The following is a 27,598-nucleotide window of genomic DNA, read 5'->3' on the forward strand; positions in this document are numbered from 1 at the left end:
TGCTAAGAATACTTAATGGGGAAAGGACAGTCTTTTCAACAAATGGTTCTTGGAAAACTGGGTATCTACATACAAATGAATGAACTTGGTCTCCTGCCTTCTACCATACACAAAAATTACTTCAAAATGTATCAAAGAACTAAACATAGGAGCTAAAACTGTAAAACTCTTAGAAGAAAACAGAGGGCAAAGTTCATGATGCTGGATTTGGCAATGATTTCTTAGATGTGACACTAAAAACAGGCAACAAAGGGAAAAAATGGATATATTGGACTTCTCAAAATTACAAACTTTTGTTTATCAAAAGAGTGAAACGGTAATCCAAGAAGGACATGACATTTCTGCAAATCATAAATCTGACAAGGGATTAATACCCCAAATACATAACAGAAAATAACAAGTGTTTGCAGGTGGAGAAATTGGAAGCTTGGAGTATTGCCAAGGGGAATGTAAACTTTATAATAAAAACTGGCATTTCAAAAACACTTGGACAGACAGCTTATTCAAGAAATGGAGGTGGGTGGAGTAAAAGGGAACCCTATCTCAGTCCACATACCATAAGAATTTTGGATGAAATTAAACTCAAAGAATGTATTCACGATGCATGTTTGAAATGTTTATGTAATTTCAGCATGGGGAAGACCTAAAGCTTTTGTAACAAAGACAACACTCATAGCCATTAAGAAAAGATCAATACATCTATCTACCTATTAGTGTAAACTTCTGCACATATACATGACCACTCATAGACTAAAAGTCACAGTTTTAGACATACATGAACAGCACGATACCATTGTTGTTTAAGAAAAAAGAGAAGATGCCAAAATATGTGTGCCTACACATACTGGATATTGATGTAAAGAAACAAAGACACCTAAACTATTAAGTGATAAACTCAGGTCATGGGCTAGAGAAAGAGAGTATCTTTTATTCTGTATGCTTTATTAATGTTTGAAATTTTAAAAGTTTATATTCATATACTAGTTATGTAATTAAAAGGTATAAAAGTCAATCTATACTTAATAGTAAAAAACCTTAAAAGAAAACTGACTAGTAAAAAACAAGGCAAAAAAACAAACACAAAAAAAACAAAAACAAAAAATAACCTTAGAAAGAAATGTTTACTTCAGGTTAAAAAGGCTGCAATTTATGAGTTCTGACAAATCAACACAAGTAACTTAGAAACCTAATAGACAAATGAACAAAGGACACAAATAAATAATGTAAACCAAAAACTCATCTTCACTGATAATTAAAGGGATGCAAATTAATGCATGACATAATTTTCCACCTGTCAGATTATAAACTTCTTAACAAGTTAAGTGAATAAGGAGTTTTGAACCTGGATGACTTGTGCTTGGAGGCTTGGCTGAAGTAACAGGACCTGGAAAAATCAATATGATTCCATTCATCGGCCATGTTAATACACTATTATGGATTTAATTTTGATTTTTTGATTCTCTTCAAAAAGGTTAATTAGTCATGAAGATGAAAAATACACATATGTTCTAAACTTTGTAATTCTACTTCTGGGAATTTAACCTAAAAATATGTTCACAAAAATACGTAAGATGTATACATAAGGTTCGCTAACTGTGTATTTTACAATGGAAACCATAGGAATTAATTAATAATAAATCATAAATCAAGTGTTCAGAATAAACATATGTATCTTAAAAAATACTAATCAAGTATTATTGTAGTATAGTATATAATTTCTACTCTTTTCTTTTCCCTTAGTATTTCTTGGATATTTTTTCATATTAGCAGAATTAGAGCTACCTTACCATCATTATATGTTGTTAATGAACCTTAAGATCAATACATCTATCTACCTATTAATGTAAACTTCTGCACATATACATGACCACTGATAGACTAAAAGTCACAGTTTTAGACATATATGAACAGCACGATACCATTGTTGTTTAAGAAAAAAGAGAAGATGCCAAAATATGTGTGCCTACACATACTGGATATTGATGTAAAGAAACAAAGACACCTAAACTATTAAGTGATAAACTCAGGTCATGGGCTAGAGAAAGAGAGTATCTTTTATTCTGTATGCTTTATTAATGTTTGAAATTTTAAAAGTTTATATTCATATACTAGTTATGCAATTAAAAGGTATAAAAGTCAATCTATACTTAATAGTAAAAAACCTTAAAAGAAAACTGACTAGTAAAAAACAAGGCAAAAAAACAAACACAAAAAAAACAAAAACAAAAAATAACCCTAGAAAGAAATGTTTACTTCAGGTTAAAAAGGCTGCAATTTATGAGTTCTGACAAATCAACACAAGTAACTTAGAAACCTAACAGACAAATGAACAAAGGACACAAATAAATAATGTAAACCAAAAACTCATCTTCACTGATAATTAAAGGGATGCAAATTAATGCATGACATAATTTTCCACCTGTCAGATTATAAACTTCTTAACAAGTTAAGTGAATAAGGAGTTTTGAACCTGGATGACTTGTGCTTGGAGGCTTGGCTGAAGTAACAGGACCTGGAAAAATCAATATGATTCCATTCATCGGCCATGTTAATACACTATTATGGATTTAATTTTGATTTTTTGATTCTCTTCAAAAAGGTTAATTAGTCATGAAGATGAAAAATACACATATGTTCTAAACTTTGTAATTCTACTTCTGGGAATTTAACCTAAAAATATGTTCACAAAAATACGTAAGATGTATACATAAGGTTCGCTAACTGTGTATTTTACAATGGAAACCATAGGAATTAATTAATAATAAATCATAAATCAAGTGTTCAGAATAAACATATGTATCTTAAAAAAATACTAATCAAGTATTATTGTAGTATAGTATATAATTTCTACTCTTTTCTTTTCCCTTAGTATTTCTTGGATATTTTTTCATATTAGCAGAATTAGAGCTACCTTACCATCATTATATGTTGTTAATGAACCTTTCTTTAACTGATAACAAAAAATAATTTACAGGACCAGGAAGAAATTTTGATTTTTCATATTTTAAAAAAACCTGTAGTTATACACTTTCCTCACAATCAATGTTTTATAAATCCTTTATGAATTCTTATAGTCCACTCTTTCAAAAGAGCACATCAACCAACATAGTCTAGCCCTGTTTGGTGTGGCTCAGTGGACTGAGTCCCAGGCTGGGAACCAAAGGGTCACTGGTTCGATTCCCAGTCAGGGCATATGACTGGGTTGGGGGCTAGGTCCCCAATAGTGGGTGTGCAAGAGACAACCACAAACTGATGTTTCTCTCCCTAAAAATAAACATAGTCCATCACAGTGCATATACCCACTAGGACCATGTGAGTAAACATGGAATGGTCCATGAGTATAAAATTCACATGCAATCTTAATATATCCACCAGGAAAACAGTTTTCCCCTCACTCCCATACCTCACAGCACTCAACTAAGATACTCATAGAGACTACCAGGTATAAAAAGGTGTTTCAACTACCACTTTAACATGCATAACTCCCCTCAATGCTTTCAAGTGTTAAAACAACAGAAAATATACAAGCACAAGCACATTAGAAGCCAATGATTGAGATCTGAGTTCAAACACCCTCATTAAGCAACAGGTAATGAAAGCCCACAGAAATGATGTTCCGTGAATGAGCAGAAACAAACGAGGGCCTCGAGTGACGTCAGCCCAGGCTAATGCTCTTCCCACTATCCCTCTTGTGTCATTTCTGCTGAAACCAAAGCCAGCGATAGCAGCACCAAAATCAGGAGGACAGTTCCTTCCACCACTGAAATAATCTCTCAGTCTTAAGCAGAGCAGCTGATCATGCAAGTCCATGCAAGAAATATTCCACTTTATTTCAGTAAATAAGGTCTTTTCCTGCCTGTCATTGAGTGTGAAATTTAGTTTCTGTTCTAAGGTAAAAATGCCCAGTAAAGACAAAAGAATACTTGTATGGGCAGGGGGTAAATAGTGGAAATACTGGTCTTGTTCAAGACACAGCAGAAATTTCCCAGTTTAAATGGTTTTATTTATATATATATATAGAATGACTATATATATATATATATATATATATATATATATATATATAAAGACAATATATATATACATTACAGTCCAAAAAATGAAGCACAGTCCTAGACCTGGAAGATACCCTGTAAAGATGTCACCAGATCACTTTTAAAATGAATGAAATAGTAAAGTTGATGACAGAAAATATATTGAAAAACAGAAGCCATGACCTTTTTGTTCACTAATCTAATCAGTGATACTGTAAGTCACATGAGCTTCCTTTAAGAACTACAAGAACTTCTCATATTCCAGGCACTGTGCTAATTGTTTTTAATGCATCCCACTTAAAAAGTACTACCATCTAGTGAGGAAAGTATTAAATAATTTTCATATAAATAAACACATTTAAAGTTTACATAACTTTCCCAGTTAACATAGCTGTTTCTATCTGAGGACTATGGCAAATAATTTTAGAATCACTAAGTGTAACAACTAGAATGGCTCTAAATATGTTCTTCTGTCTTTCATTACTAAAAATGATGAATGAGTGTAAATTATCAGATACTTAAAAGATTTTTAAATGTATAAGCAGAAGTTACTAAACCTGTGACAGTGGAAACTGGAGGTGTTGTGCTGGGAGGAGTTGGTACTGGAAAACAAAATAATGTTAACCACTCAGGAATTATTGTTCTTTCACCGATATAAATTCATGAGTTATTTAGATGAAAATATTCATGCTTCAATTTTCTTAAAAATGGTTGCTACCCAATGTTATACATAAAAAAGGCTGAAGAAAAATTTATATACCTGTGTGAAATACATAACATACTAACCCTATGAAAATATGCAAAATAACAAAAGCAGAATTCTTTGTGAATTTTACATGTCAAGACATAATTAAATATGAAAACTGCTTCATTTCAATTACTCTGTAACATTTATATTTAATATCAAAGAAATAAAACATAAACAAAAAAGAAACAGGCACTCTGTACCACTAATGCACTCTGGTGGTTGTGGTTCCCATTCACTGTTAGCTCCGCAGACGACTGTCTTGCTGCCTTGTGGGTGAAAACCCTCCTTGCATCCAAGTAGAACCTTGTCTTGGTACGAAAATTGTACTTTATGTCCTGACAACAGTTGTCCATTCTTCGGGACTGGAGACTTACATCTGACTACTGCAAAGTGAAGAAATTTCAGAATGAATGGAAAGCTGGTTAAATACAGGATGTTCATTATAGATATTGTTTTTAATGTTCCTGAAATGTTTCTGTCTGGTTTTAGTACCAGGGCAATGCAGTCCTCATGAAGTATGGTGAGAAGAGTCCCTCCACCCCCTTTTGTATTTTCCTGAAGAGTGTGTAGACCTGCTAGTATGTATTCTTGAAATGTCTGATAGTTCCCCAGGGGGAACAGTCTTTTTATGAGAAGGTTTAAGTTGTGAAATTTCTAGGCATAAAGTTGTGTTATTCTCTTTTATCCTTTAAATATCTGTTGGATATATCTGTGATGTCACTGTTTTAATTCTTGATATTGATTACTTGTGTTTTCTTTTTTTCTTGTCAGACTGGTTATATGTTAAAATATTTTATTGTTCTCCTCCAAGAACTACGTGTTAATTTCATCAATTCACTCTACTATTTTCTATTTTCAGTTTCATTGATTTCTATCTGTATTCTTTCCTTTTGTTTCCTTGTATAGAGTACAATTTGCTCTTCTCTTTTTAGGTTCATAAGGTGGAAACTTAGATTACTGATGAGACATTTCCCCTTTTCTGATACAGGCATTCCATGCTGTTCATATCTTGTTAAGCACTGCTTTTGCTGTATCCCCAATATTTTGATATATTGATATGTTGTATTTTTATTTTCATTCAATTTAAAACACTTTCTAATTTTGCTTGTAAAGTCTTGTTTCATTGGTTAAAAGTGTCTTGCATAATTTTCATATATTTGGGGATTTTATAGATATCTTTATTTTGGTTTCTACATTCATTCCATTGTGATCAGATAATGTACAGTAAATGATTTCAATATTTTGAAATTTGTTAAAATTATCTTAATGCCTAGAATATGTAATTAGAGAATGTTCCCTTTGCACTTGATGAGTAATTCTTTTGGTATTATTCAGTGGTTCCTTTCTTTCAAGAGTCAAACACCCTCCAGTGCCTTCCTGTTTTAAGTCATGCTCTATCTAGTGCCTTAAACATTATTTTTAAAGTACAGGCATATGTCAAAGATATAGCAGGCTTGGTATCAAGCCACAGCAATAAAACAAATATTGTAATAAAGCAAGGTATAATGTTTCTGCTGGTGAGGGTCTTGCCTCCAATTTTTAAAAAGCACAACATCTGTGAAACACAATAAAGCCAAGTGCAATTAAACAAGGTTTGCCTATATGTTTCATCCAGAGTTTAGCAATCTTATTGGTGAGATGAGTCTTTTATAATTTACTCTTCTGTTTTCTCTAGCCAGAACTCTTAGACATCCTGTAATACAAAATAAATCTGTTATTTTTAAGCCGATGTGTGTTGAGTATTTGATACTTTGAAACAAACAAAAAAATCCCAACTCATGCATCTACACCGTAATTCACAATGTATAAATTGGAATGTCAAGAATGTGTGATGAAGGCTGAGGAACTTCACTTTTTAAAAGTTAAATTAGAAACCAACAACAGAGTAACCAAGCACATAAGGGTTGTTTTGTTTACTTGTTGATAAAGTATTTATAAAATATTTCCATACTATTTACAAATGAAGAAATAAACAAAAATACTATTACCTTTGCACTCAGGAGGGTTACTACTCCATAGATCATGCCCAGTACAAATAAGCGTGCTGTTTCCAATAAGTGAGTATATATTTGATGCACAACTATAAATTACTACTTCATTATATTCATATGATTCCTTCTGGGTATTGGTGATGCCATTTTCTATTTGTTTAGGTGGCCGACACAAAATCTCTTAAAAAGACAAAAGAGAGAGAAGAGGACAGGAAAGGCAAAAGAAAAAATAAAAGATTAAGACACCAATAGTAATGTCCACTGAATTTCCTTCAATAAATTCATTAACATATTATTTCTATAATCTAATTGTAAATCAAGGATCCATTTAGAAGAAAGTTTCTTTGAAAAAAAATGTATTATCTTTTTTCATTTTCATCCATAAGAGTATATGGTGAACCTATGCCAATGGTACAAATAGTGTGTTAATGCAGTAACCAAATCCTGAAGTCTTCCTTTAAAAAGCCAGTTCTTAATGAGATTTACAAACATGTGAAGCAATGCCACTATTTTCACTATTTGGCAAATTGTGGTTTTTCATAAATAAATATATTGCATATATTAACATGTACTGTGCTTACTGTTCTTAATAATGAATTAATAAATATTATTTTTAAAACTTTTAAGTTTTAACTCCAATGTAATGAATAGCAATAGCCATATCACACCTGAAGAGAGTTATGTGGGGTCTTTTTAATTTAAAAGCATAAAGTCAAGCCAAGGCCAAAAGTTTGAGAATGACTGCTGTAAATTCTAAAGACAGAGTATACTTACTTTCACATTGTGGGGGATCAGCACTCCAATCCACAGTATTTCCAGAGAGCTCGCAATACAGAGTTGCTTCTCCAACTAAGTGATAACTAAATAAGAAAAAAAAAAGATTAGTTTTGTTTTGTTTTTTACCAGTTAATATGATGCACTTAATAATGAAGAAAATTCTATATGGTAGTTTTTCTGCACTACAGTAGTTTGAGGGAGAAGTTTCTTAAACACCTATAATGAAAGTACTAACTAAATCTACGATTTAATAAAGAGTTTCTGCCTTTGAGCACACTCTGACCTAGAGCAAATTATTTACATATGTGCCTGTCAATCTGGCCTCTTTGCTATCTCCAGCAGACACATCAACATTCATGTCTGTGTCCTAGTTCATGCCATTCCACCCAGTCAGGACAACGACTGTGTAGACAAGTCAGGCCCTAGAGCTTCCCTGCCTGGATTTGAGTCCCAGCTCCACAACTGACTTATTGTTTGAGTTGGGCAATGGTTAATGGTTCTCTTTCTCAGCTTCCTCATCTATGAAAAGGGGATAATAGTATAAAGCTCGTGGGATTGTTGTGAGTAGTAGATGAGTTAGCATGGGTAATAACATAGTGAGTGCTGCATGAGTTTTAAATCTTATGAATATTCTTCAGATCAGAGTATCTTCCCAGAAGCCCTACTTGATGAAATCTCTAATGACTTAAATTCATAGTATTCTCCTCTGGACTGTCATTGTAATGACAACAAACACACGTATTTCTTTGGTAGTTCTCATTTACATTTGCTTTGACATCTATTTATATTGTGCTTCTCAATAAGGCAAAAACTTCTTTGAAAAGAGTCTATGTCTTAATCTTTTGGTACTCCTCAAAGTGCCTACTACTGGGAGCTGCCCTGCCTGGTTTCAGGAGCTGTAACCCCCTCCTCCCCAATGGCTAAGGCTGAATGAGCGACCTTCAGACCATAATCCACTAAGGAGACAAAGCTTATTTCCCTGGCAGGAGCACCACTTCTGCTCCTTTTTCCATAACTGGTCCCCAGTGCTTGATCAGTTAGCCAATGACGGGTAAGAGTCCCCAAGGGGGGAACGACCTAAGACAGGCATGATCATGTGGAGGCCCCAGGGAAGGACTTGGGGGGCTATGGAGAAAGGGGTGATGGACCCTTGCCCCTTGGCTTTGACAAAGCCTGAGTTCTCATTCTGCCTGTGAGAAGTCTCCTAACTTCCTGGCTATTTTGCCTCCTCTGCCTGACCTAATCCTGAAACAATGACAGAGGGCAGTGCAGCCCTGTGCTGGATAGGGCAGGTTCCCCGGGTGATCAGGCCTGAGAAAGAATACATAAACTCCTATGAAACCTGCTTTGCTAAGAATGCTCTCAATTAAATGATAAGGGTCCAAGCAGAAAATGAGTTTGTTCCTCAAAGTTTTATGGCTCTTTAGCTAACAGACCCTGACTCAGAATAGGCCCTCAGAGTTCTTGATATGTTATCTATTGTTTGATCCTTACTGCCTGACAATGACTAATGAACTTTACCTGTATTCCTGGACAATTTAAAAGCCAATAAAAACCCTGTGAAGGCAAGGATTGGGGTACTCTCCTTTGAGAGAGTAGCCAGGTCACTCCGAGGCACCCTCCCCTTGAGAAGGTAGCTGTGCCGTCCCTTTTCCTCCGCAGGACTCGGTAGTCCATGTGAATTTAACTCATGTCTCATCCATAACGCCAAGGGTACTGCCGGCCGGCCACAGCCTACCAGTTTCTAACTTTAAACTAGATATTTTTACTGAAGTAAAAACATAGTCAGTGAAAGTGCTTATAGCTGTTTCCAGCTGACTATTCATTCGTTCAAGGCTCACTCATTGGTTCTATAATACAATGTATTAGGAGAGGATTCAGGGATGATGATAGGGTAGCAAGCAACAAGAATCTGTCTTTCCATCTACACCACAATTACAGTCCTAGAATCTGCATGATGTAGCTATTTTGGAACTCTGGAGTCCCTAGAAAGCTTGTAATTTCTAAGGGAGGACTTGGACAGGGAAATTGCATTAACATCAGTCACTTTCAGTTCTCAGCACACTGGTGGTCACCCATCCCACTTCAATAGCAGGCAGCTGTGTGTTCCTGGTGTAGCTTATAAGCAGCCTGCAGGAACCAGGGAGGGAAAAAAGAACCCTATCCTCACAAATATCCAGAATCTCTGCTCTTATTACTCACTGCTGCTTCTGACAGAGAAAAGTAAATAAAGAGGTGGGAAGTCCATATTATCACATGCCTCCACTACTGCAAGCCCATTCATTGCCTACTGAAGTGACTTCTGGAAATTGAAAGATCCAGCGTCCTTTGCTCTGCCCTTCAATTTTCACTTTTTCCTCTTTCAGAAGCCTGACATTAAATCTAGGACATGCAACCCTGGCTGTTGTGGCTCTGTTTGTTGGAGCATTGTCCAGTAAACCAAAGGGTAGTGGGTTAGATTCCCAATCAAGGCACATACAAGAGGTGACCAATGTGGTTTCTCTCTTGCATCTATGACTCTCTGTACATCTGTCTCCCCCTGTTCCCATCTCTAAAATCAATAAGCATGTCCTTGGGTGAGGATAAAAAACTAGGACATGACATACATAGCATGAGTTAAGTGACTGAACACGTCTGGGGAAGGCACAGAAAAGACCTTCAGTTTATGTATCAGGCTGATCCTCAGACCCTGCAAGAGTCAAAACACCAAAATGAACTAGAGAAAATAACAAGCCCTGGGAAGGAGAATTTGATTTCCAGAGTTACTTCATTATTAGATTCAAGTGTGAGGTTCAAGAAAGAAATAACAAGGCATACAAAGAAACTGGAGAGTGTGATACATTAAAGAAAGTAAATTAACAGAAATCACCCCTGCCCTGGCTGGCATAGCTCAGTGGATTGAGCGCGGGCTGCGAACCAAAGTGTCGCAGGTTCGATTCCCAGTCAGGGCACATGCCTGGGTTGCAGGCCATAGCCGCCAGCAACCACACATTGTTTCTCTCTCTCTCTCTCTCTCTATCACCCTCTCTTCCCTCTCTAGGGATAAATAAATAAAATCTTAAAAAAAAAAATCATCCCTGAAAAAAACCTTATTACAGATTAAACAAACAAACAAAAAAGACTTTTTAACTGTTTTACAGAAGCTTAAAGAACTAAAGGAAGAAATACAGAAAGCTAAGAAAATAATGAATATACACAATGTGAATTATCAATCAGGAGATGGAAAACCTAAAAATAAACCAAAACGCAATTTTGGAATTGAAAAGTACAGTAACAAATGAAAAATTCACTAGAGGAATTAAAGGCAGTTTTTAGCAGGCAGAAGGAGGAATCAGTGAAGCTGAATAAAGACAACGGAAATTATTGGGTCTGAAGAAGAGAAAGTAAAAAGACCGAGGAGAAGTGCAGAGCCCAGGGGACCTGCGGGGCCTGTGGGACGCTGATGTGCAGGCCAGCACAAGCGGTGTGGGGCTCCCAGAAAGAGAAGACAGAAGGAAAGGGGCAAAGAGAGTATCTGAAGAAATAACAGTTGAAAAGTCTGGCAAATCTGATGAAAGAATAAATATTCAAAAATCTCAACAGACTCCAAGTAAGATGAACTCAAGAGACCCACACTAAAAAACATAATGATCAAACTTTCCAAAGCCTGTGGCAGAATTTTAAAAGCTGTGAGTGAGAAGTGAATCATCAGGTACAAGGGATCCTACATATGATCATTAGCAGATATCTCATCAGAACCTTGGAGGCCAGAGGGCAGTGAACTTATAGACTCAATGTGATTAAAACAAAACAAACAAACAAACAAACAAACAAACTATAAACCACATATATCCTCAACCCAGCAAAACTGTACTCAAACATGAGGGAGATATTAAGATTTTTCCAGAAATAAAGCTGAGGGAGTTGTTAACACTAGACCTTGCCTGCAAAAAGCACAAGGGAGCCCTGAAAGGAGAAATTAAACAAAGTAACTTGAAGGCATATGGATAAATAAGCATTTCACTGCAGGTTCACACATGAGTAATTATTAAAGTTAGTATGATTGTAAGAATAGTTTGTACCCATAATTTTTGTTTTCTATGGGGCTTAAGAAAGTAATCCTTCAAAAGAAAATAAATACATTAGTATGGAGGTTAGTATTACAGTTATGAGTGCAGAGACTAGTATTACATTAACAACCAAAATGGTTGGGGATAGAGTTTTGAAGGTGCAGTTTTTATAATATATTGAAATTAAGTTGGTGTAAATTCAAATTAGAGTATTTTAACTATAGGATTTTAAACACAACCTACAATGATAACCACAAACAAAAACCCTATAAAATGGACATTAAAGTAAATAAAAAGAAATGTTAGCATTTCACTATAAAAATCAACTCAATAGAAAGGGAGAGATTAAAAAAAATTATCAGGCATGTATAAAACTGGTAGTATCATCACAGAAACCATCCTTCCTGTCAGTAATTTTTTTTTTTTAATTTAAAATGAGTATGCTCTCCAATCCAAAGACAGGCATTGGCAGAATGAATAAAAACAAAGGATCTAACTCTATGCTGTCTGTAAGAGACCAACTTGAGATACAAAGACAACAACAAGTTGAAAGCCAAAAAATGGAAAAATATATTTCGTGCACATAGTGATCAAATGAGAACAGAAGTGGCTACACTAATTCATACAACATATGCTTTAAATCAAAAAGGGTTAAAAGAACAAAGAAAGTCATTATATTTTAATAAGGGTTCAATATTGCAAGAAGATGTAACATTTACAAATATTTATGCACCTAATGACAGGTCTTCAAAATAGATGAAGCAAAAGCTGACAGAGCTGAAAGGAGAAATACACATTTCTACATAATATGCATTTCTCCAATAATAGTTGAAGACTTCAATACCTCACTCATGACAATGAGCAGAACAACCAGGCAGAAGATGAGTAAGAAAATAGAAGAATTCAACAATATAATAACTAGACCTCCCAGACACAGACAGAGCAATCTATCCAATAACAGAGAACACACAGTCTCAGGTTCAAATGAGACATTTTCCAGGACAGACCATATTTTAGGCCACAAATTCATAATAGAAATTAATTTTATTAATAAATAAAAAATATGTTTGGCTAAAAATATTAAATAATAAATAGATTTTTTAAAAGTTATCATACAAAGTATCTTCTGACCACACGGGATGAAGTTAGAAATCAGGATCAAAAAGACTAGAAAATTCACAACATTGTGAAAATTGAACAGCACACTTTTAAACCACCACTGGATCAAAGAAAAAAATTTTCTGGATCACCAGAAAAATTATAAATTACTTCCAGATGAATGAAAATAAAAGCACAACATCCCCAAATGTATGAGAGACAATGAAAACACTGCCAAGGGGGGGATTCGTAGCTATACAAGCTTATAATGAAAAACGAGATCTGAAATCAACAACCTAACCTCACAGCTTGCGGAACTAGAAAAAGAAGAACTAAACTCAAATTTTGTACAAGGAAGGAAGGAATAAAGATTAGAGCAGAGAGAAAAAAACGAGAGAAAAGCAACAGAGAAAATGAATGATACCAAAAGTTGGTTGTCTGAATCAACAAACCTTTAGCTAGATGGACTAATTAAAAAAAAAGTGTCACAGGTTCGATTCCCAGTCAGGGTACATGCCTGGGTTGCAGGCCATGACCCCCAGCAACCGCACATTGATGTTTCTCTCTCTATCTCCCTCCCCTCTTTAAAAATAAAATGGATAAAATCTTAAAAAAAAAAGAAGACATAAATTATTAAAATCAGAAATGGAACTGGGGACATTAATACCAATTATATATTGGCTCAGTTGGTTAGACCATCATCAGGGTTGTGAGCTCATTCCTGGTCAGGGCACACACAAGAATCAACTAACAAATGCATAAATAAGTGGAACAACAAATCAACGTTTTTCTTTCCCTCTCCCCCTTCCTCTTACTATCAAAAAATAAATAAATAAATAAAATTTTTTGAAAATAACCTCGAGATATAAAGCCACCTCCTGAGTCAACCTGGGGACACAGAGGTAATACCAATTATACAGAAATACAAAATATTACAAGAGTACTAAGAATGATTTTATGCCAACAAATTAAGGTAAAATGGAAAAATTCTTGGAAACTCAAAACCAATCATGACTAAATCACACAGACACAAAAAGTCTAAGTGGACCTATAACTAGTAAAAAGACTGAGTCAGTAATCAAACGTCTCCAAATAAAGAAAACCCCTGGACCTGATGGTTCATGGTGAATATTTAAAGAACTAAACCCAATCCTTCTCAAAACTTTCTTGAAGATTGAAGAGGACGGAAGTCTTGTGAACTCATTCTGTGAAACCAGCATTGTCATGATATCAACGCTAGTCAAAGACACCACAGAAAACTACAGGCACATATCCCTTATTTATGAACCAACACGTATCAATGAAACTCCTCAATGAAAGATGACCAAACAGAATTGAGCAGCATATTAAAAGTATTATTCACTATGACCAGGTGGGATTTATTCCTGAAGGGCAAGGAGGACTCAACATAGGAAAATTAATTAATGCAATATGCTCTATCAATAGAATAAAGGGGAAAAAACACATGATCATCTGCACTGATAATAATAAAAGCACTTGACAAAATATAATACTCTTGCATGTTAACCATAACCTATAAACTAGGAAAATAAGGAAACTACCTCAAGATCATAAACACTATACATGAAAAACCCACAGCAAACATCATACTCAGTGGTAAAAAGCTGAAAGATTCTCTTCTAAGATAAGGAACAATGCAAGGATGCCTGGTTTTACCACTTCTATTTGACACACTACTGGAAGTTCTAGCCAGAGCAACTAGGCAAAAAAGCCAAACCAAAGTCAGCAAAACTGGTTAGGAAGAAGTAAAATTATCAGTTTGTAGATAGTATGATGTCATATGCATAAAATTCTAAAGATTACAAACACACACAAATCCTGTTAGAACTAATAAATGAATTCATTAAATCAGCAGGACACAAAGTTAATATTAAAAAATCAGTAGTATTTTATAATGTACTATATTTACTCTGTGATGCACATTTTTCATAAATTTCCAATATCCCAAATATAATGATTAAAAGAACCCTATATTACAAAGGCGACTATTAAGTGCTCAGTACCTCTTTTTGAGACCTTCATTACATTTGTAGCAGTCTCAAAAATAAGGCTTTCTACTAAGGCAGGACTGTCCAACTCATTTTCACTGGGGGCCACATCAGCCTTGTGGTTGCCTCCAAATGGCTGAAATAATTTTAGGACTGTATAAATGTAACTACTCCTTAACCGTTAAGGAGTTGAAAGTACATTTGAAGGCTGACGTGGCCCCCAGTGAAAATGAGTTTGACACCCCTGTACTAAGGGACCTTGACTAACATTATGGTCCAAGCTAACCAGGTCAATTTTCATCTGGTAACATCTGACAGTTATTTCAATATAAGATTGTTTGTGGTTGGAAATCCTACCTTCTGTTTCTATAAGCCTTTCTACAACTCTAAGAGTTGGCCATTTTGTGGGTGCACTTTGGCCCTGGCTGGTGTGGTTCAGTCAGTTGGAGTGTGGTCCCGCAGACCAAAAGGTGGCAGGTTTGACCCCTGGTCAGGGCACACACCCAGGTTGTGAGAAGGCAACCAATCGATGGCCCCCACCCCCTAAAAAGCAATGAGAAAAATGTCCTCAGGTGAAGATAAAAAATAAAAATTATAAAAAAATAAATAGGGTGCACTTTGATGCCAAGGAAAAGCCATCATGATTACTACATTTTTAATACTAACAACAGGTTTATTATTATATATATCATTATACAATTGAGCTTTACTTCAATTGAAATTTTTTTCTCTTCATTACACATATTTTAGTCTCCATAAAAAGCCCAAGAGTTGATCAGCTCTAAGTACAACTTGTCACAGAGAAAGCAAAATGAAGTCAACATTATGGGAATGCTTAGAAAAGAAGCAAAGCAAAAACAGAACTAATATTTACCTATTTCCTCTACTTACCCATTATTACAAGTATAGTGAGCCTCTGAACCAAACTGAAAATTTCCACTGACTTGGCCATTTAACGGGTCTGGTAATTGTGGACATGGTTTTCCTGAAAGAAAATTTTGAAATTCGTGGTTTCATATAAATTTCAAAACAGGTTTAAATCAAAACTGGAATTCTTTATTGCTCTACTGAATTTGTGGGAATATTCTTTTCTTTCTTTAACTATTAAAAGACTAAACTTAATATTCACATTTACCCAGACAACCAGTTGCCAAGAAAAAGATTCCCTGGAAATTTTTTGAAACCTAAAAAAATACATTGCTTTCTAAAATCTACTTTCACATGAGAAAACCATTATAATAATGGAATATACATCTTAAATGTGAGAAAATCTCTAGTGGAATTTAAAGAGTTTTGTGTACTTACTTGAACAAGCCTCCTGGAGAGGTTCCCATGTGTTATCAGACCGACAAACAGAAAGCACAGGAAGACGAGGAAGAATAGGGATGTATCCTGGGCGACACTGATATTCTACAGTGTCCCCAGGTTGATAAACGTCATTAGAACCACCTTTGAGCATCATAGATTCATATCTTGGTGGAGCACCACAGGCATCTGGGAATAACAGAAGGAGAACATGAAAGTAAAGCATTTTCTCCTTTTCGCCCAGCCATGGATTATAGCCTGACAGCAGGCAGGTAGGACAGAATAAAGGGAAAGGTCGTTGGCAAGGTTTTAAGTGACTGCTGTGTGCTTTTACAGGATGATGTGCCACACCTGATTTAAGTAACATTCCATCAGCTTTTGGTTTCTTGGGGAATAAAGTGAATATTCATTCAACAGTAAATTGAAGAGACAGCAGCAATATTTTTGGTTTTAAAATATATTTATAGGTACACAACCTGCACCAGTTTTCTAAGTTATTCTCACACTCATCATTCACCTAAGAAGACTTCGGTAGTATATAGCTCTTGAACAGATTACTCTTCCACACTCTGAAAAACAAATTGATGATGATGACTTGTCACTTCAGGCTCAGTCTCCTTTCAGGAGGCAGATTTCTAGAGGCCAAGGATCAATCATATACCTTATTTTCCTACTACACTCTGTACCCAATGGGTGCTCAAGAAATGCTATGGTAAGAGGTAATTATTATTTAAGCATTGTGGCTTTTATAGATCAAAATAAATATGGACTAAACTACTTCAAAATATAAGACTTAATTTCATATTAGTGAAATGAACATTTTATAAGTGAATAATTTCATTGCTTTGAATGGCCTTATATGGAAAAAAAATCTGCTTTCTTGACATTACTTTAAATACACAACCCTTGAAAAATGCTTGGGCTTGGGTTCACCGACCCCCTGCAGTTGAAAATGTACATATAACTTTTCACTTCAGCAAAACTTAAATAGACTGTTCCCTCTGTATCAGTGGGGGATTGATTCCAGGACTCCCCATGGATACAAAAACCCCTGGATGCTCAAGTATACAAAGTGATGGAGTGGGGAATAATGCATAGAGTATGCCCTCTGCATTGTCAAATTTCCAACCTCAGATGGAAAATACTGTTGGTTGTTTCCACAGATGTGAAACCCAGATACCAAACAGACAATATATTTATAGAAAAAAAATGTGCATCTAAGTAAATGCAGACAGTTCAAATCCATGTTGTTCTAGGGTCAACAGTAATTTAATCTTCTTTCACTAATCAATGAATCATTCATGATCTCAGAAGCTGTCTGAGGTAACTGTTTAGGCTGTGTATCCAATACATCCCTACAGCAAAGCTATGATATTCTATGCTTTTAGGATTTTTTACTTCTGATTTTTTTGGGGGGAGGGCTGTTTTCACTCCCTTGAATAGTGTCATTTCTACTCTAGCAATTTGTTTTCCTTTAAATTATCTGTGGGCTTGAAAAACCTAACAGATATGTTAGAACAAATACATAAAATAATGTGATGGAGACACATAGAGTCCTAAAGGGCTAAAAGAATGCAGAAGCCTCTCCTACAAGGTTAAGGACCTAAGGAGAAAAATCTGTTTTGATTCCTGAGCAATCTTTCCTTTCTTACTCCCTGGATTGATATTACTTCAAACTGAGAGACTAGTAAAGATAAACAAGTAAAATTGTACTCTTCTTTGAAGTCAAATTCTAAATTCTAGAATTCTCTATATCTACATAATCCAATATTTCATTTCCATCATGTCCTGAAATTCACCTACTGGCAAAAGTTTTCAACATTTTCAGTATGCTGACCTCAGTATCTAAATTCTCCTCAATCAACCGCTCAAAGAAAAAAAGGCAAATCAAAAGCCTTAATAATTAAAAACATCGTTTAAAAAGAGGATTAGTAGTTAAAACCATTGTTTAAAAAGAGGTGAGTTTTATAACATTACATTTACTTAATACCCTGAGCTAGATGTTGTCACTTTCAACAGGAAAACAGACATGGGCTAGAAATGCTATATAATTCTGTTCAGATACAAATGAATGACATCCTCCTAGAATTTCCTGGAACCAACAAGAAAAAAAAAATCAAGTAATAGCATGCCTGTGATTAAATTATACAAGTATTCTTTGTTTCATGCATTCAATCTCAGTAACTATCTTGAAAGCCAACATAGGGAGGATTCCTGACAGGACTTTCGCAGATAGTCTCTGTATGGAAAAGGATAAAATCAGTAAGATAGTTTAATCCATTCAACTAGTTAGAAGTATTTCTTCCCACTAACGTGCATCATGAAAGACATGCTTCCACCAATGTGCGGAGTGTAAATTTTGGTTTGGCAACCAGTTGATCTCAAGCTTCACACACTGTAATGATCGAGTCCAATACCACACTTTTTACTAAGCAGATTTCCTCCCTTGCTCAGAACACTGAATTTTCTTCCAATGAGGATGCTCAAACTAAACATTCCCAGATGCACAAACACAGCACTTTGACTTAGTTTTTTCTAGGTAGTTTAAATACAATTATTACTTGGCTGTAATGCTATGCTTCAACAATAGATGACATTATGTAATATGATGGGCTGCATTCAGAAAATCCCCAATGTTCCTGGTGAGTTTCAGAAAAATAAAATAGTTTTCTGCTATGAATCAGGTGAACTGCTCACCTTCTCTACATTTGCCAAAATTAGGTAAGCACTACCTGAGTGCAAAAATTAAAATCACTTTCTCACATGAGTACACACACAGCCCTACCCAGGTGGTGCCTTCAGAAAATCATGGTCTCTCATTCAACTGGAGCCCAGTGAAACCTGACCATCCTGCTCCTTCTCCCACTGTCTACACAACCTTTTAAAGACTTTCTCTGCTTCTCAAAATGCAGACTCTGGCATCTACACCTGTCAATTTTATTTCTCACTTCCTCATTTCTAGGTTTACAAAATCATTTAAATTACTTTGAAAGTCATTAAGTGGCCTCCTTGGTTTTCAATGAACCCTAACATTTTCTTCCTCAGTAATTTCAGTTACACTGTTTCAAACATCTGGAGCTATTGATCATTCTGTCTTTGCTCCTTTCTGTCTGAAAAGCTCTCTTTGGTTTCCAGGACAGCACCACCACCTTGGTTTTTAGCTTGTCCTCTGGCTAGTCTTCCTTCTCTGCCTGATCAGATAATGGGATAATGGGATGTTCCTAATGGTCTTTCTGGGAACTCTTGTTATTTCATTCTGCGGACACCCTGGGTGGGTAGATATACTCCCACAACCTTGTTACCCCTGAGGAGAGCTGCCTCCCAAATCCCTCTCCATTCTAGATCTCTACTTGGGGTGCTAGGTCTACATATTCAGTTGCTACTCCACATAACTCCACTTGGAAAGTGTCATGCTATTTTAATGAATTCACCCTTTTGATTCTTCACATTCACACATACCCAGCAAAATAGTTACATTGTTTCCACAACTGAATGCTTGTTCATCCCTCTAGTTCTATCCTTTATTTCTACAGCCACTGTCATTTATCTGGATTGTGACCAGTTTCTGGATAGGTCTCTTCATCTACCTTGGTACTATCCATTCAATTCATTTTTCATAATGCTACCAGAGTAATATTGCTGTGACACAGTGACCAAGGACCTCCCAAGCCAGATACTTTTCAATGGATACCCAATGCCGTCAAGATAATGTCTAAGGCTCCTTAGCATGGCTAAAGACTTTTATAATACAATCTGTCACTATCTGAATCCTGCTTTCTCTTGCACAATATTGTCAAGCCATATTCAATCTCTTGTGTGCCCATCACGTTACTTAAATTACTTTAGCACTCCAGGCCTGCATGCATCATTTTACTTCAGTTTTGATCAGAGACTCTGTCAGTCTTCCTACCCACTTACCCTTCAGTTTCAGCCTAGGCACCAAATCTTCCTTGATGCTCTTGACATCTCTCACTCAAAATACTGGGATGTCATCATGATATCCCAGTACAGTTTTCATAGAACATTTCACATTGTAATTCTTTCTTATTTTTATTCCCTACAAGGCTGTCACCTCCTTGAGGACCTCATCTCATTCACTGCTGCATTTCCTGTACCTAGTATCAGAGCTGAATGAGCAGTTTATCAGTTCTATACACTCAGATCAAAACTCAAATTCTTTATTATTGAGCCAACTTGTTCCAGAGATATCTGCAAATCCTAGTCATTTTCTTCAGTTTTTGCCTGTATTCATTTTTTTCCCATTGGTTAAATTAGAGATATTTCCCTGTATGGCATTTTAAGTTTCTTTCGTGTCAAAATATTCATGCTTAGTTTAATATGAACCCATTCTCCATTGCTGCTATTATTAGAAATGGTATTTCAACATTAGCGAAGGCGGACTGTAGGCCAGCACAGTTCTGGCACAAGCAGCCTGGTTCCAAAAGGAATAAGCCTGAAGGTCATCACAGCCGCAATGGAACAGCTTGATTTCAAGAGTCGGGCAGAAGTGCTGAGTCCTCTCCCACAAAACAAGGCCTTAACCAGAAAAGTATGAAGACTTAATTAGATCTGGAGGAAACACCTTTAAGGCTGACTTCTCCTGTTTCAGTAATGGTTCTTGTTTAAGTGGCAAATATTGTGTTGGAATGCGACTATCAACACCCTTTGATGTAACTGAAGAGGCATTTTTGCCTTTGGCTACCACAGCCCAGGAAGCTCAAAGGGGCCTGTGCCCTAGCCAAAGGCGTAAGTAACTGCTGACATTTCTACTGATAGCAGAGATGCTTTCAGAGTAGTTAATGATTTGGAATGTTGTGGAAGCAACATGGTTTTCTTACTTCCAGCTGAAAAAAATTCAAAGTGGCCCATATGTTCAGAAAATTTTAGATGCTACACTTTTACCTGCTGCTTTAGCTATTATTAAGATCCCAGGGCATTCTAAACTTGACTCTCTGGAAGCTAAAGGAAAATCTCCTTGCTGACACTTCCACAAGGAATGCTGTCCTTAAAAGGAGCCAAGGGCAGTCAAACCTCTGATATGGTGAAAGGGGTATTTCCCCAAGTGATAACTTATAAAAACTGGCTACAGTGGCCCAACTGGCCTCAGGAAAGGAAAAACAAAATTGGAAATTCTACAACTGTTGATCTGATGAAAAGAGAAAGCTCTGGTTTGGGCCAAATAACAACCAGAGGCTCTAAAATTCCTACTCCTAACTACTGTGTGGACATTAAACCACTGGTTCACTGACAAAATGATAGCATTTATGAATCAGTATTGGTAGGAAACTATTTTTTTAAGACTTTATTTATTTATTTTTAGAGAGGGAAGGGAGGGAGAAAGAAAGAGAGAGAGAGAGAAGTGCGGTTGCTGGGGGCCGTGGCCTGCAACCCAGGCATGTGCCCTGACTGGGAATCGAACCTGCGACACTTTGGTTCACAGCCCGCACTCAATCCACTGAGCTACGCCAGCCAGGGGTGGTAGGGAACTATTAACAAGACCCCAAAAAGCACCTACTTTTCCAAAGTACAACCCAGGAAAGCCTGAGCCAACTGCTCCAGGGCATTTGCAGTCCAGCAGATGATTTCATACAGTTTTCCCATGTCATGTACATAAATTTATTTTAGTCATGATCTGTATGTTTTCTCATTAGACTGAAGCTTTGCCTTACAGACAGGCTACGGCCTCTTCTGCAGCTAAAGTCCTTGTGGAAAAGATTGTCCCAGCACAGAAAACCCCTCCAGAACCCACAGGGATCAGGGAACCCATTTTACCAGTCAGGTGCTTTGTCAGGTTTGTGCTCTCCGGCCAGGCTGACAACACTCTCGCTATGCTGACAGACTTGATCCTCAGGTTTAGTCAAATGCACTAACAGCGTGAAGACTCAAATGGCTAAGTTTGCAGAAATTCTCTAAATACCTTGGCCAAGAGCACTGTGGCTGGTCCTTCTACATCTCAGATCCACCTTTGGAATTCAAACTCTCAATCTTTGAGATAGTTGCAGAGAGCCCAATGCACCTGATCCCTGCCTCTTTGGATCCACGGCTTAGGGAAGGAAATATACTTCAATATTCTAAAGGCCTAAATACTTCTATCAAAATTAACCATGTTCTATTAAAAAAAAAAAAAGCCATCTCACAGTACACTCCAGGGAGAAGACGACCTTAAACAACACACTGCACCCTGGACACTTCACCTGTTGGGAAAGACACCTCCAGAAAGGCTCTCTTCAACTTTGCTACAAAGACCCCTGGTAGGTCCTGCTAACCAATCCTTCTGCTGCCAAACTATAGGCAGCAGACTCCGCAACACGTTTAATAAAAGCAAGTGATCCTGACTGAGCCTGCATACCACCTGGCGACCTGAAGATAAAAATTTCCCAAAACTGATGCAGAGTACACCTGAGGACTGTTCGGACCAGGCCAGTAAGGGGGCTTCAAATTCACAGAAGTCTCTGTTTCATCTAGACTAATAACTGATCATGGATTCTTAGCCAATTCGTAGCCTCTGAATTTGCAACCTACAGGCTATATTATTAAGGCATTTTGTTCCAAACAATTTCTTTTGAAATGAAAATACTATTTAATTGCTTCATGTTTGATTCCCGCATTGTGTCTTCCCAAAGCTCTTGTTTAATTCTTTCACTTCTGAGTATCCTTTTGTCAGATTCACTATTCTAAGACACCAGCTGGAGATGGGTAATTCCTGAGAGATCTCCCCTCCCCCAACTTATCACTCAAATGTGATCACAACAGGTTTACAATTTACATGTTGTACTTTGATACCAGGAAGGACCTTTCCTGAGAATCATGTTTCTCAGGAAAGGTCCTTCCTGGTATCAAGGGACGAAAGGCCACTGAATCCAGAAAAACCTGATTCTTAATTAGTAACCATTTTGGAGAAATCTCTTTATCTGAAGGCAGGTATGTGAAAATTAATAAATAGAAACCTCATTTAAAATGGAGTCAGGAGCCCTTGCTGGTGTGGCTCAGCTGGTTGGATCATTGTCCTGTATAACAAAAGGTTGGGGATTCAATTCCCCATCAGGGCACATACATAGGTCGTGGGTTCAATCCTTGGTCAGGGTGCATACGGGAGGCAATCTATCGATGTTTCTCTCTCCCCCCTCCCTAAAATCAATAAACATTTAAAAAAAATAAAAGTAAATAAAATGCAGTCAGAAGGCTAGAAAAGAAAACTCTCACACATGTAACAATCCACACACACTAATGATCCCAACTGTTAGACACCTTACCATGTATCTCCCACAGGAAGTGATACTATTTAGCTGCCTCATCACAAGAAAAGATTCCTCTTTGCCCATGCACAGCTTAGCCAAAGACAGACTGCCATAACTCAAGCAATGAAAAGTCACTGTACCTCAAACTTTCAGTTTCCCTTCTTTCTTCCTCTGGACTTGTTCTTAGTTTACCTTTAGAACACATGTCCCAAAATGCAATTTTCTGTTGTTCCTGAATAAACCCATTTTGCTGCAGACATATCAGGCTGCCTATTTGTTTAAAGAAAAGAGATAACGGAATGTTCCTCTTAGAAACAGGAGGAATTTTTCTCCTGAGTTCCAAGACCCAGCTGAGTATTATATTTTACTTCCTGTTACTTAATACTGATACAAGAGTATTGATACTGAGGCAAAGAATGGAGCATTTGGAACCACAGTGTGACAAGACATGCAAGATCTCTGTATTCTACTGGGGAGAGGACATAGTTTTGGAAGAGTAACTACAAGGTAGAGATGAAATGAACCGAATGTGTGTGTGTATACATGAGATAAGGTGGCCACAGAAGGTTCCTCTGAGGGGGTAAGATCACAACTGAGTTTGAAGGGTAAGAAGGAGCCAATTATGCAAGAGGCAGCAGGAAATGTTTCCACACTGATGGACAGCAAGGGCAGAAGCCCCAAAGCAGCAGAGCTTGGCCTGTCTCATGAGCAGGAAAGTCTTCCTTTGACCAGTCACTTGTTAAATGCTGTCAGAGAATCATGCTCCTTTCCTCCAGGGTACCTGTTTGGTTTATAACATATCAGTATTATGGTTTGGTTCCTGTCTGCTAGTCCTAATAAATTTCAGTAAATGTTGATTGATTGCCTACTGTGTGCCTAGCACTGGGGATCTAACAGTGGACAAAACACCATCGCTGTTTATGTTTGTGTATGTGTGCACAGGTGCAGGTGTAAACAGACAAATAATGAAAAAGGATCATGAAAATAGGAATAGTTTGTTACTGCTCACCAGTGTATCCCCAGAACCAGCACAGGACATGGCACGTTCGTGGCAAATATTCATTGAATGAATTCTGATCAGGACTGAACGAAGCATGCAAACTGTACATGTAACAGGATCCCAAAAATAACTTGGGTTTAGAAATGCACATGCATATAAGACATCTAGAAATACACAAAGTATTCAATGGTTGTCCTTTTGAGACATGATAGTGAGAAGCTAGGAAAAGTCCTTGGCAAGTGAAATAGGGAAACAGAGAGAGCCAAACACAGTGGCCAAGCAATTTACAGTCAGGTGCAGACTGTCACCAGGGCAAAGGCCCCAAGTGCCTGGCATGGGGCAAAATTAGTAAAATAAGGACCTCACCCCCAGGGTAACCTTTCCTCCCTGGAGATAACATCTAGGCCTCAGTTGTATTTCAGCTCCAGGCCCAGAAAAGCAGCAAAACCAAGTGGAAGACACCAGGACCAACTGCAAGGACTAAATGCCTGCTCTGTCACTGACCAATCAGCCAAGACCATGACCCTAAAAAAGCACACCTGGAGAACTGATGAATATTCTCCTGAAACCCTCCCCAGAGACCTCCCCTAAGATTCGCACCTACAAGAGAGAGAGAAAAGCCTCAAGAAAAACGACCCAGTGCACACTCTCCCTCTGCAGAGCAGCCTGCACCATTTCCTTTCCCTTCTTCCCACTTCTTTCTTCACAGGCACATGTCTCCTAAACTCTCAGGCAATGGGCAGCTGGCAGCTTGTCCCAGGCTGATCCCTTGAACCTCTCCCAAAGGCCCCGGTTTCTGACTTCCCAGTGAGCTAAGACAGCCAAGCCTAGGCTCTCCTATTGCTTCTTCTATGCTAAGCCCTTCCTTGTGTTTCACTGTCCTCAGCTTTAATAAATATATCCTCACAGTCACCTGGATTCGGCATGAAATCTTTCCTACACAAAGTCAAGAACCCACACACTACATCTGGCCATAGGCAGACCCACTCAGGGCCAGGCCCCTGTCTGGTGACACTTTGATTGTGTATATTTTATACAATAAGCATGTTGTGTCTTTTTAGCATATAAAGTACTTACTCCATTCAGTGAAAAACAAAGCAAATTTATAGTGAATGGGCCTGCCTGCAGCCTTAGTTTATGACCTGTGGGGGAAAACCATATTAACATTATTTGTTGTCTGTTTCTTAGGATACTAAATTCTCAGTAGGTTTGTCTGCCAATGTTTTTTAGGTTACTTCGCATGTCCTCTCAAATATGACTTAACCTAATGGAAAAAAAAAGGTCAAAAAAGCCATTTGGTAACTGAATAGGACGGACTGCATATAGTCGATGGGAATAAGAAGACCCCTGGGAGGGGGGAGCGCAACAGCCTGCAAATTAATAGTAATATGAATTTAGGCAAAAAGGATCTTGTTAACTTTAAACACAAAAGCAATAGGCACTCATCCAAAACCGCATCTCTCACTTAAAGGCTCAATATGCGCTCCACACTACCCATACAAAGCAGTGAGCTTCTTTGCCCCAAACTCAGCACAGGTGCCCTGGCCACTTCCCTAAAGCACAAACCCACTAACACCCAGCCCTGGCTCTGGCACCCACTACCCAACCCAGTGGGGTACAAACACCCCACTCATCAAAACACGACCCCGCCTAGGAAACACTGCAAACACTTCCCACCATGAGGCCCTAGCAAAATCCCCATGCGTTTAGGCACTCAAGATAAAGCCTTCATATTGAACACCGGGTCTGCGCTTCCTATCCCGCATCGCTCGGTCCCGAAACACCTGCAAGGTTTTGCCTGGCCCAGGGCAAACACTAGCCGTGCCCAGCACACCGCAAGGCTCAGTGTCGATCACGAAACAACCTTCACCACTGGCACTTCCGAGTCCCCAATCGCATGGAATCCTGAACAGCACAACCCGGAGGAGTTCTGGCCACGCCGTCACCCCAATTCTGCAACACCTGGGTCGACCAAGCCCTGCGCCTCCTACGTGACCCACCAAGCAAACCCCTCCCCGCCCTCGGGTCCAGTCGGTCTATTCCCAGACCTGCTGCAGTTCGACGCGGGAGGGTACCTTTCCAGGCCCTTACCGGTGGATGTGGGTAGCAGGACCACTAGGAGGATCCCAACAAAGCTCCAACAAGAAAAGGAACTCTCGGGGCGGCGGGCAGGTATCCTTCGAGACCCGCAAGAAGCCGTCATTTTCCAGATTAGCGGGGAACCTGGGAACCCCCCCAGGCCTCGCCAAACTTGAGACTCACAACAACTTAAGTGCCGAACCGTGGGTGTGTCCCGCCTGGGCTACGCCCGAGCGGAAGTGACGGATAACTGAAATCAGGAGGGGCCAAAGGCGGGCTGCAAGGCGGGGCTTCGGTGCCCGGAGGGTGCCGAGGTTGGGGGCGGGGGACGGGGCAGGGCCTGGCTCGGGACTAAACCAATCAGCCTCGCGGGAAGCTCAGGCTCCTCCCACGATCCCTGGGACTAACTACTTACCTAGGCGGAAGCCCCGCAGTTTGCGGGAAGTGGTGTTTCACCCCCGCGTTTCCCAAAAGGGTGGCTACCACCTGGCTCCGGAAGGGTGGAAAGGGAGGAAGAGCTGACCCAGCCGCGTTTGCGCTATTTCCGGAGCCCTAAATAGAAGAATAAAGTTCGTCGACGAGAAAATAGAAACCCCGAAACTTGGACAGCAGTTCGCGTAGGGGCCAACGCCCTTCAAGTCTCCACTTTTGTCCTCGGGCCTCCAGACAGTAGTGCCAGGGCCCACGGACAACATTTGGCATTAATCAGGCATTATTAGGGACAATACTTGAGATTTCCATGGCTGAAGGTGTGCTACTGAATCCTCTCAAGGCCAGCTGTATTTCAAAATCAGAAAGATGGTTTGACCACTGCATTACCAATCCCAAGGTAGATGACTTTGCCCCTACTTCTCTGAGAGAAACCCTGGGAAGGTAAATTAATAACCTGGCCTTAAGCATATGAGGCCTTGCCCTTGAGCAACTGTTTTGTTGAAAAGGAAATATACATGAATGAGAACGGTGAGGACAAATTAATGCCAAATTCTTGGAAGCATTGAATGCCATTGTTATTGGAATAGGTAGGGATTAATAATAGGGAGAATTTTTCTGATGAAACTGCCTCTCAATGCTAAAAATATAAGAATGATTAAGATTTATTTGTAGAATTGTGAGTAAACCTGTATGACTAATAAAAGAAAAAGGTAACTTGACCAGTATTAAAAGAACAAACAAAAAGAGTTAACATTTTCTTCCTACTAGTTGCAAAGAAGAAACATGTCAAACAACGTGAGTAAATATTGGGAGGACCAGCAGCCACAAGTTTAGTTTT

The 27,598-nt window shown here is 38.1% G+C and overlaps 1 protein-coding gene across 10 annotated transcripts in view; it reads right to left on the reverse strand.

Annotated features, from left to right (window-relative positions):
* Positions 1-26,555, reverse strand: part of LOC123818544 (membrane cofactor protein-like) — a 42,096-nt gene extending 15,541 nt beyond the window's left edge. For 5 of the 10 annotated variants that reach the window (XR_006785645.1, XM_045838790.1, XM_045838789.1 and 2 more), the window contains exons 1-9: positions 26,341-26,555; positions 16,012-16,200; positions 15,598-15,691; positions 7,548-7,633; positions 6,771-6,953; positions 4,983-5,165; positions 4,592-4,636; positions 2,471-2,512; positions 1,343-1,384 (exon numbers count right to left, since the gene is read on the reverse strand). Coding sequence is in view for 9 of the 10 variants with exons in the window: in XM_045838790.1 (XP_045694746.1) it covers positions 1,343-1,384; positions 2,471-2,512; positions 4,592-4,636; positions 4,983-5,165; positions 6,771-6,953; positions 7,548-7,633; positions 15,598-15,691; positions 16,012-16,200; positions 26,341-26,452 (976 nt within the window). In the remaining variant the exon portion in view is untranslated. The remainder of the gene's footprint in view (positions 1-1,342; positions 1,385-2,470; positions 2,513-4,591; positions 4,637-4,982; positions 5,166-6,770; positions 6,954-7,547; positions 7,634-15,597; positions 15,692-16,011; positions 16,201-26,340) is intronic. The other 5 variants (XM_045838794.1, XM_045838793.1, XM_045838797.1 and 2 more) reach the window with 5 other exon arrangements.
* Positions 26,556-27,598: the final 1,043 nt, after the last annotated feature.

The sequence above is a fragment of the Phyllostomus hastatus genome, unplaced genomic scaffold, assembly GCF_019186645.2.
Source record: "Phyllostomus hastatus isolate PE091 unplaced genomic scaffold, TTU_PhHast_1.1 phas_contig_283, whole genome shotgun sequence".
NCBI lineage: Eukaryota > Metazoa > Chordata > Mammalia > Chiroptera > Phyllostomidae > Phyllostomus > Phyllostomus hastatus.